This window comes from Aptenodytes forsteri, unplaced genomic scaffold, assembly GCF_000699145.1.
Source record: "Aptenodytes forsteri isolate BGI_AS27 unplaced genomic scaffold, ASM69914v1 Scaffold319, whole genome shotgun sequence".
Classification (NCBI taxonomy): Eukaryota; Metazoa; Chordata; class Aves; order Sphenisciformes; family Spheniscidae; genus Aptenodytes; species Aptenodytes forsteri.
Window position 1 is genome coordinate 510,575 of NW_008794715.1, and position 11,417 is coordinate 521,991.

General features: G+C 37.9%; 1 protein-coding gene across 1 annotated transcript in view; it reads right to left on the reverse strand.

Annotated features, from left to right (window-relative positions):
- LBR (lamin B receptor) overlaps positions 1-10,896 on the reverse strand; it is an 18,006-nt gene extending 7,110 nt beyond the window's left edge. Inside the window, exons 1-7 of the mRNA XM_009273844.2 lie at positions 10,877-10,896; positions 7,316-7,496; positions 6,090-6,278; positions 4,300-4,383; positions 3,479-3,656; positions 2,607-2,803; positions 1,780-1,834 (exon numbers count right to left, since the gene is read on the reverse strand). Coding sequence (XP_009272119.1) covers positions 1,780-1,834; positions 2,607-2,803; positions 3,479-3,656; positions 4,300-4,383; positions 6,090-6,278; positions 7,316-7,480 — 868 coding nt within the window. The 5' untranslated portion in view covers positions 7,481-7,496; positions 10,877-10,896. The remainder of the gene's footprint in view (positions 1-1,779; positions 1,835-2,606; positions 2,804-3,478; positions 3,657-4,299; positions 4,384-6,089; positions 6,279-7,315; positions 7,497-10,876) is intronic.
- Positions 10,897-11,417: the final 521 nt, after the last annotated feature.

The window sequence follows — 11,417 nt, forward strand, 5'->3', positions numbered from 1 at the left end:
TTCTTTACTGAAAGAGTGGTGAAACATTGGAACAGGCTGCCCAGGGAAGTGGTGGAGTCCCCATCCCTGGAAGTATTTAAAAGACGAGTAGATGTGGCACTTAGGGACATGGCTTAGTGGGTGGTGGTGTTGGGTCGACGGTTGGACTCGATGATCTTAGAGGTCTTTTCCAACCTCAATGATTCTATGATTCTATGAGTTATCTTCATATATACCTCGATACAGATAGCAGTAATTAAAGTATTAAAATAACTATCAAGTCAAAACTTGAACGCAAAACTCCTGTACTTAGAGTATAAAATCATGTAGAATGGAATGATGTCCAAATATAAGCAGGCAGTTCTACACAGCTCTCACCTAAATACCTTCTATGAACCCTTTCACAGGGTCACAATGGTTGAGGTTAGAAGGGACTTCCAGAGCTCATCTAGTCCAACCCCCCTGCTCAAGCAGGGCCACCTAGAGCTGGTTGCCCAGGACCATATCCAGACGGCTTTTGAGTATCTCCAAGGCGGGAGACTCCGCAACTTCTCTTGGCAAACTGTGCCAGAGCTCAGTCACCCTCACAGTAAAAAAAGTGTTTCCTGATGTTCAGACGGAACCTCCTGTATTTCAGTTTGTGTCCATTGCCTCTTGTCCTGTCACTGGTCTTCTTCCTTTCCTCAAGAAGGCTTTCAAAGTTGCTTTGAGAATTAGCCTTTGAAGCAGCAAGAAGATGGCTTCTGGGTTGTTTTTTTTTTTAATTTTTTCCTTTTTAAACCATCCAAATCATGTAGCTTATTTCCTTCTTCCCTTTATCAGAATAAAATTGCAGGACTATGCCCCTACTAAAGACAGAAGTCCAAAACCAAAAAAGTTATCAGGCAGCCTCAATATGACTCACTTCTGCAGGATGTAATTCACTCTGCTTCTATGATTTACAGCCCTATTCCGACTTTAAAATAGTGCATCTTACCAGACTATGACAAAACCCCACTTAACTTTTTAATACAACATTTGGATTCCACTACTACCAGTCAGTGTCCTTGAACTGACTAATTAATCAAATAGGTAGTCTGGAATACCTGCAAGGCAAAGTACACTTTTCTATTTAAGCCTGAAAAAGCAGGACTGCTGAAATATGTTAAACCATACTCTAAACCTACATGAGAAGCCTGCCTTATTCATAGGAAGTGAAATCAGATCTGAATAAGGACTCAGAACTGTTTTTTGCCAGACAAGAATAAGAACATCTTAAATCAATTACACCACACTTATCAGTCTGTAAATCAGAGACATCCAAGATGATCTAGACACATGGGATAATTTTTGCCAAGCAAGAATAAGAACGTCTTAAATCAATTACAACACACTTCTTATCAGTCTGTAAATCAGAGACATCCAAGATGATCTAGACACATGGGATAAGATCTCTTCAGATCACTCCTGAACATCTCCTCGGGAGCAACAGTCCTTGTCACATGAGCATTACTAACACTTCCGACAGGCGACTGCCCGTTTAGCAATTATGCAAGGAATATGACAGGAGTCACCAGTCACAACTGGATGCAGACCAGGTGACCTGTATAGCGTAACGTCTTGCTCTTGGGGCAGTTAGTTCCTGATCATTACCAAACACCTTCTTCCAAGAAAAGGCTCATCCTACTTTATGAAAGATTTACAACAGATACCTAGTTTGACCATAGAGTGTCTCTTTCATCATTTGTATCTTATGGTACTGAGCACTGCAAATCAGACAGCGGTATCAAATTTCAGAATAAGAAACTGCAACATGCTTACCATTTATCCGGTACTGCAGTTTCCTTCCATTTGGAAGAGGCAGGCCTTCTACAACCTAGGAAGAATAAAATACTAGTGTTTCAACAAAGTACTTTCCGAGGGCACTGGCAGGGGAGGGAAATCAAGCCTATCTCTGCCACAAAGACGTTCAGTCAAGGTAACCAGTTGGACACATTCAAATCTGAAGATCATGCACTATTCTCAAAAGCGTACTTTGGATATCAAAAAAAGGGTAAGTTTCAAATAAAAACATTTTAAAAAAAAAAATCTCTTCCTAACCAGCCTCAAGAAACAGAACAGCTCCAATCACTGTAAACATGTATAGCAACAGAACAACATGATTCAATGATCTATTTATTATAGTGTTCTTTCAGAATCTGCCAGTATCCCTCAAGTCACAAAAAGAGGGAAACATTTGCCTGATATACACATGGCTAGAATGGTTTATAGCTTCCCATAAGTGAAGATTACATTCCAAAACACTGGATATCAATAAGAAACTGAATATCAGTTTGTCGATTTGAAAGTCAGATACCTAAAACGCTTCTAGAATTCTACCAAGCAAATTTTAACCGTGCTTTGATTTGAACTCCTATATAATGCCTTCTGCCTTTTCTACTGTAAGACTGTGAAATGCACAGCCATTAAAATTCTTAAAAGACTGTGCTATTTTAAGCTTACAGAAATCTGCAGTAGCCATATTCCAGCTTAATATGGAACGCTAATTCACTGCTTTCAAATTCACTGCAATAAGAACATACCCCACCTTCCAGCCTAACGCACAAATTAATTATCCATAAAGACCCAATCGCTACTGAAGGGCTTACCTTTCCAATTGGCAGCAAGTAAAACAGAGCTTGAAGGAAAAACCACAGAAGAAAAACACCAAACACCCTAACCTCCCAAAGACTTTCAAGTGCTGGGAGAGGAGGAGGGAAGTTCATAAGACTGGGGTCATCTTGTTTGCACATCAACAGCAAGTATAATACAGTAGCAGGCAGGAAAAATATCAGCATGAAGGTCCCTGTAAACAGAAGTCATGCCATATTAGAAGATAAACATAGAAAATAAAAAAAAAAATCGTTTCAGTCCCACTAAAGCAGCTCGATATTAAGTTCAATAACAAAGAAGAGGGTGTCATTATCTATTCCTGAAGCAAGACAGCAGCAATCCCCCAGTCACATAACGGGATACAAGGACTTTCTTCTCACTCCTATATGGGGTCATATAACCAAACTGAAGGATCACACCCAGTGCATTCCTTTAAAACTGTTCAAAAAACTGTATAAAGGATACTTTAACATCGAGTTCGAAGCACCTAGGTTTTGAAAATGTTAAAACTTTGCTAGTTACTTCTTAAATTTAATTTGGAAATATTTAAATCCCACTGTGCAATGGAAGGCTCAAGGTCTTCACTATATTTCACAAGAGAACCAAGCATAATAACGGTTCTTTGACTGCCACCAATATGAGTACAGACTACGTGAAGCCCTGTCAGATGACTCTGGATTCTGCAATCAGGGTCCAAAAATTGGAAAAAACAGTTCTTGACATGACAGCATGGTCAATAAGTTAAAAAAAAAAACCATAAAAGTAAAACCGTAATTTAAATATGTTAAAATAAAATATATAAAGTATGAAAATAAAAAAACATAAAACCCCATAAATCTTCAACTACTATGACAACTTGCACGCATACCAATTCTTCCACCAAACTCTAGCTCCTTTGTTTTTGATGATGCTTTCTCAATCGTTTTTATTGTCTCAAAAAACTTTTTCTCCGAATGTCTCTCTTCTTTTTTCTTTTCTTCTTTTCTTGGATGCAAGCTGTACTGTTCAAGCACACGCTCTATTTCCAGGTCTGGTTTCAACTTTTGCTGTTAATGAATAAAAAGAATTTACTAAAAAAATTCCCAATTATTTTACTCCAATATTTTTTATTTAGGAGGACATTATTCACTATAAAACACCAATATACAATGTGTTCTACTTCTATACAGTACTTAAGTTTATGCGTTTCTATGAAGAGACTGCTAAAACCAATTTCATTGTGATCACTTAGGCCATGATTACATATCAGCAACAGTTCCAGCACAGGTCATCCATTCCTGCCCTCCTCCCCTCCTTTCTGCCATAACACTGTGCATTAGCTAACAATCAGGACTAAAGAATGGATTTGGCTTAAAAATAAATAAATAAATAAAATTAAATCAAATCACTTTCTATGGCCAAACATTTACAGTGTAAAAGCATGGGAATGAACACAAGTAACCAGCGAGGGTTTGATGGAAAAAACAAACAAGAAAAACGAATGTTACGTAGCTCTAGTACTCTTCCCTTCTGACAACTTCATCTCCCTCTCCCCTGAACTTAGTTAGCTGAACAGTAAACTTATTTGACCTCTAAGTTTTATGTTGCATTCTATTTCTCCTTGATTATTGTATTGCCCTTTTCTAGGGATTTCCGAGAAAGTTAAGTTAGAATGCGACATAAAACTAAGAGTAAAGACTATGTTCATACCTCCAAGATTATGCAGGATGTGTCATTCCTTTCTGTACTGTCAGGTTCACCATTGTACCTTCTGGTGTTATTCTCACTCAGTTTCTGGTTAAAAGAAAAAACCTAGTTTTAGCTTTCTGAAAATAACAGCTGCATTATCTGTAAATATATAATGAATAATTAAGAACATTAACAATCCAGGTTTTTTTCAACTGCAACTGCTCCGGTTTTCTCCACAGGAAAACAAGTGGGTTCAATATCCAAAGCATAGCCAGTTTCAGCTCACAAACTAGGAAAGAAAACTCATTTAAGAAAAGGAAAAGGTTACTAATTTTTTTTTAATTAACAGTGAAATTAAGAGAGAATACAGCTTCCAAGTTATTTTTAATTCATCATTAGGAACTGCCAAGTACAAAATACATGTCTATTTAGTAATTCTATTAGGAAAGCAGAGGAAATTTCAGTGTCCTATATATGCCACTGCTCTGCACGACTGAAAGTTTCGTTTTCCACTAAATGCCTTTCTAACAAATAAATCATCTTGCAAAAATCCTTTTAATGAGTCTAGCTTACACAACTCTGGGAAGACACAACTCGTCTGTTTTATTTCAACTTAAGCTTTGTTGGAAAGGACCAGGTCATTCGTCATACAACCACCAATAGATCAATCCTACTCCTCAATTAGAAGCCAGGAGAAAAACACCAAAGATATTTTAACCTTTTTGTCCAAAGTAAAGTGTAGCTGCTGGCTACAAACTACTTAAAACAAGCATATGGTCCACAGGCTATGCACTGGGTCACACAGCTCAAAGTAGTTCACTGCAAAACAAAAACCACAGTAATTTCAGTGCCAAAGAATGCTTTTAGTAGTAGCAATTTACTAAACTATCTATTTAGTTTAGATTGGTCTGGTTTAGTTTAGTTGAAATCTAACTAAAACCTATCTATTTTCAATAGATCAGCAGAAGGCATTTCCAATTCAAGGGACTGTGTCTCAGACAAGTATCACTTGAAGCTATCTCAAGAGCACAAGAGGCAGAAAAAATGCTGTTTGTCTCTTAATAGAGAAACATCACCTCTACTATGCTTCACTTACAGAACACCAGAACCATTTTTAGTACTCAATATAACCTTCACAAAAAGGCCAAGAACAAACATGATAAATTTCAGCTAAAAACCCCAGATATTTGATAAACTTATAAATCCTTACAGGATAGTTTTTATAATGAAAATAGTTCTGCAATATTATCAATCAGCAAGGCCATAAATATATATTCCACACCTGAATTCTGCAGCAATTCTCCCACAGAAGCTTCACATGTTTTCCATTACTATTGTAATGAACTGTATATGAAAACAGAACTCATTTCATTTCAAATTCGAATACCTACCTGCTATGTGTTCATCAATACATCTTAAAAGTAGGCTAACGTCCTTTGCCCCATTTCACAAGTGGGAGCATACGGCTAACTGACTTCAATATTAAAATATTAAAGAATTTGTGTTTGTTTGAATTCCAAGAACTTTTCACTGTACTGCCAAATTCAAACGGAACTTAACAACATACGTTTACGTTTCAAGAATTTCCTCACAACTCGGCAAGCTAGAAAGCCTATTTTCAAAGAAAAAAAGGCAGTTCGGAAATACACTTTTGCAGCCAATTATGTTGTTCAGGGAACATGAACTACAGCTAGCTTTTATAATAATAAACCCAGTATGCATAAACCAAATCTTTCACAAATAGCAAAAATTTGTTTTAAAAAATCCAACAAACCCACACACAAAGAACAAACAAACAAAAAACCTAATACCAGTAGAGCTAAGTTGGTTTCCTGAATGGTTTTCTTTTTGTCATCTTTATGTTCTCTGCTTTGGGAAGAAGAACGACGTCTGCCTTTTGCTGGCCGACCAGGAGATCTAGATCGAGATCTGCTAGTACTTCTTCTGGACGGAGAACTTGAAGAGGACTGGCTCTTCCTGTGCTTGAATGATGATTGTGACTAAAAGAGGGGAAGAAAGCAAAATCTTGTCTTAGATATTCCAAAGAACAATTTTAGAAACTTGTGGGTTTTTTGTGATGAGGACTCTGGCATATAGTTCTACAGAATTGTCTCTTATTTCCTTTACTGATGCTGTACAAAGGCTGTTAAGAAACTACAGCATACTATTTTGCTGGCCATACCCAAATAATCCTGTCCCAAGTCCAACTGCTGACAATTTCTGTCAAAGCTACAGAAATCAGGATATGGATGTAAGCTATCAGTGTGAGCACCAAGCTCTTAAGCATACTACCCTCTTAAGCCTTAAGAGATGGCTATCATTTCAATTACTTAGCTTTATTAATACATTTGGCATATCAAGATGCAATGACCTGCTTAAGGCAACACAGTTCAAATCAACATTAAAAAACCCCAAGTCAGCTAAATCAGATGAAGATACGTAAAGAGGAAAGGATGTGCTCATATACATATGACATGATCCTTTTTCATGACCCCTAATTGTCACAAATAGAGCAAAATACTTTATGAAACCTTTGGGGACCTAAAACAGTACAAGCTATTCACAGATCTTTTAAGTATGTGCTTAAAGGGTATGCGCTATTTACATTTACAGTGATCCTTAACTACCTGCTTGCATTTGTTTTCGAATTTTCTTATTTAGAAGTGGAAAAAAGTCAAATTAGTATCAACCCTCTGATTACTAGCTTTATAAACTACCCGAAAACACTTTTTCATGAATAATCATGCTATAGAGTTTCTGAACAATCAGACTTGTTTTTCTCCAAAGGCATCACTGTTTTTTCAACATAAAGAAAACAATCACGCTTCTTTAAAAAGAGGGTCAGCATTCTGAACTTCTACTTGAGATGTCACGTCGGAAAGAGCTATTATTTAGCACCAATTCCTTGAAGGCACCAATTCCTTGAATGAAAACTTGCAAGGCAACTATCCAATTATAAGTTCTATTTTTATCTACATCACAAAATCAATATAATCTTCCATTAGAAACACTGATAATTATATAAACGTGCACTCACCCTTATATCACTTTCTTTCAACGCAAGTTCAGTCCCATCTTTGTACTTAACAGTGTAAAGATGAGAAACATCATCATAACTAGCCACTTGTACTTCATAGTACAGAACGCTTCCTGGCCAACGGCCCATCACCACCTCGCCATCAGCAAACCTCCGGTTTGGCATTTTCCAAAAGGAATCCCTAGAAAAGAAATAAATCAATACACATGGCAATGAAACATGAGGCTTATTTTTTCCCTACCCTCTTTCCGCATCATTGAGGCTGGAACAGGGAAACTTTAAAGTCAACAACTCTTCACCTTAAATAGGCAAAAAGCTGCCTGTTGAGAAAAAAAGACAATGTATTTGCCAAATTAATAGTAGACAGAAGAAATAGGTTTAAAATAGAGCAAAGATTGAAGTTAGATGTTATGAAAAAATGTTCAGCTGTATTAATTGTACATCTAGACAGTATTCAGCTATGACATACAATCTCTATCATCAGACCACCAAGACCAGGCAAAGCATGTATTTGACCAAAATTACATAAATGTAGTTGATCTTATCTAGAGGAAAAAAAGTAAATTAGGTGGTATCCGAGTCCTCTAACCTTCTTTTCCTGTGGTTCTACAAAAATTACAGAAGTGATGATTCCTAAATGTTAAAATAAAATGTCCCAAATCTATTCCGTACACACAGCCACATTACACATTTTATTCAATTTGTTATGCCCAACACTCAGAAGTTAGGAAACACCAGAATTTAGGCTCCTGTCTGGGTTGAATATTTTCTCTTTTGCACCTATTTAGCAAAAGGCATATAATGCCTTTTGCAGGGGCCTGTAGGAAAATGAAAGTACAGCATCAGAGCAATCACATAATATCCCAAAAAACGAAAATTCTATCCTCCACCATAAGGTTTTTACTTGATATTAGCAAAACGGGGTTTAAGTGACTACCACCCTTGGTCCACCATAGCAGGGTGCTGGGGAAAAAAACCCACAACTGCAACTTAAAGGAAGTAATGTTTTCAAATGTAAAGTCCTGTATCACTCTTTGAAAAGTGCCTTGTATTACATCATTGCCATCTGAAAATAAGTATCCATAGCAGAAGATACTTTTAACCTGAACTTCTGTGATTCAGGCCTCAACATATAAAGTGAGGATATCTTAAAAGTCTAAGGTAGAATACAAACTAACTCATGTAGTATCACCATTTGTATGATGAACACAGGAACTTAGAATGGGAGGGGGGGGAACAAACAAACCAGCAAATGTTTGTTTCAAAGCATTTTAACTTGTATGCTACAAATAAGATGTGAAGCCACACAAAATAAGGTAAAAACAAACATTTAACTAGATACTCATTCATTATACATTAACTAACCTGCAGCGAAAAGTTAGATTCTTCAGCAAAAAATACTGTTAATATGCAATCACAGACCTTCATGACACATTGGGGGATGGGGCTAAGTCAGGCTTTTCAATCAGCTTTCATTCTGGCATTTCCTGAAGCTGCTGCTGTTGTCGTTAGATTGTTGTAGCTCTCCAAGTCAAAGAAACCAAAAACTCGGCAGAACTCCCTCACGTGGATTTTACTGCTAATATTCCTAATTGCTTCAGAACAGAAACATCGGGCCATCTCCTTTGCTGTATAGTATTTGAAGGAGTGAAAAGGGTAAGTTTTATCATTTGGTTTCACTGATACTTGCCAGTTAGAGAAATTATCAGAGTTCTAGTCTATGCTTGTAGGCACACGCTCTTCCAGCTCATCTGTCTTCTACCTAGTGTTTCTTGTCCCAGTCTTTTGTTACTTTCTTATTCTTTCTGAATTCCCACTCCTCCGACTCTGTTTTATCCCAGTCAGTTTAACCCCCTCAAATTCTTACCCTTGTTTCTTGTGACTCTGTGAAACACAATTTCTGTATTTTCATTTCAGATTCTTCTTCTCCATTCTCTCCTTACCCCCCTTTAATTCCTTGGGGGTTTTCTGTCTTTTCTGCCCTTGTTCACCAAACTAGCTCCAGTTCCTCTTCGCCAGCGCTGAGCTCAAGATCTGATCTCAATCCCCATCTCTGTCTCCTTGTCCAGTTTTCTCACCCAAAAGACAGTTCTTTAGGACATCCACGTCTACTACTGCCCCTTCCCCAGTCTCTCACACAGTTTCAGCTTCTTCCTCCTCTTCCATAAATAGTCTAAACACCGGTCCTCCACCAAGTCCAGTCACAGCTTTCATCAGATGTCATAACCTGATCTATGACTTCATTTCCTCTTTGCTGTTGTACTTCCTACACTCCAGCCAACTGTTTCTTCTCTTGACCTGGAACACCTCAGGCATCATCTGTAAACTCAGAGCCTGACCAGGACAAAGATGCCAGACCCTAGGACAAAGTTGTGAAAAACAGAATCTTTGGAGTTTAAGTCCTTTTTGAAAAAGTGAAACAATTTTTCACAAGGTTGTTACTAAGGACATGTAAACTGATTTTTACGATTTATAACATCCACTTCAAAATTTAGATATAATTTCATAGGGATAACAAAATGCAATTCTCTGCCAAACTTCAAAACCCAGCATTTTTGTACACAAACATGAAGACAGCCCAAAGAAAAGGTAACCTGATGATTTAATTCTTTTTAAAGGCAGATATTAAATATTAAAGCTTAATAATGGGATGAAACATTAAACACTAAAAAAAAAAGTAAATATTACTTCTTACCCTATCAAAAAATACCACCTTGTTCTGCACCCCTGTGCCTCCTGTGAGGGAGCTTTGCAATCCTCATTCCATATATCCCACTTCAAAAAGCTACGCCTTTTAAAGGCAGCCTTCATCTGTTCAGATAACAAAAACCATTCCTGGCATCAAGAAAAATAAATATAGGAAGTCTTTAAAAAAAAAATACAGTTTAGAAATTACATTTTGAATTTACTGCTCTTTCAAGCTCTACACACACCCCTGATAATTTTCAGGGTATCAGTTGGCATCGGCCTATTGTTCACAGTAGTCCTATACAAACTTTTTAATTCACAGGGCTTTAAAATATATATCCAAGCGACCTCAGAAGAAAATTATTTCATACAGTGAACCCTGTACTGTACAGATACCTGACTGCAAGTATATTCACTTACTCCCAAGATGAAATGTGTATTTTCTGCACCATTACGATTTTCCTTTAGGAACCAGACTCTAAGGGAAGGGCTCAAAAGGATTTTGTATCCTACACCAAGCCAAGACAATTAACGCAAAACTCCCTGGAGCTTAAAAGTTGGTCAAGAAGAAAAATTACTGCTGATTCAACCAAGAATGAAACAATTAAAGAGAAACATGGCAGAGAAACGTATTGCCCCATACATCCATTTCTGGTCTTTCTTAATGACCCTCCCACTAGGTATGTGGAAAGATATTTCACTCCTGCCAAGAAAATAAGAAGAAAAAGACTGCTACCTTGTAGTCACTAGAAGATCATACCACATCACCAGAAGCTGGGTGCAGTTTTAAGAAGGAATAAATAAAAAAAACACTAAACAAAGTTTTCCCTCTTGGAAGAGCAAAGTTCATGCATATCCAGTGATTCTACTTACTAATTCTGACATCTCACCACTGGTAGATAACGTTGCGTATGTCAGAGGAGGGAGCCAGTTGAATGCAAGAAAAGAAGAAATGGAGGAAAATAAAGACGACATTGACACTCAAGGCTAACGACACAGCTTCCTACACGGGAAGTTACTACTGAATTCACCGAAGAGACCGGGCTGTGTAGGACCTTTTCCAGGATCACCGTTACTCATTCCACATTTCTAGCTCTCTGCCTCCATAATGGTGGAGGCATCTACTGCTGTTCAAGCTTGGCTCGACTAAACAGCCAAACTGGCCTCGCCGCTAAAAACAAGCGCAAATAAGCCTCAAGGTAAAATAAAAACCTATCAATCCTCAGGCAGGGAAACGAGGTTTTTCCCTTTAAAAAGGCTTTTCACCAGAAGCACTGAAAGCGGAGGGAAAGCGCCAGGAACTTGAACTCCCCACGCAGGGCCGCGAAAGGCGGCGGGGTGAAGGCCGCGGCGGCGCGGTGTTGACAGGAAGGGACCCACGTGCCGGGAGAGGGGGGAGGCCCGGCCCCTCGGC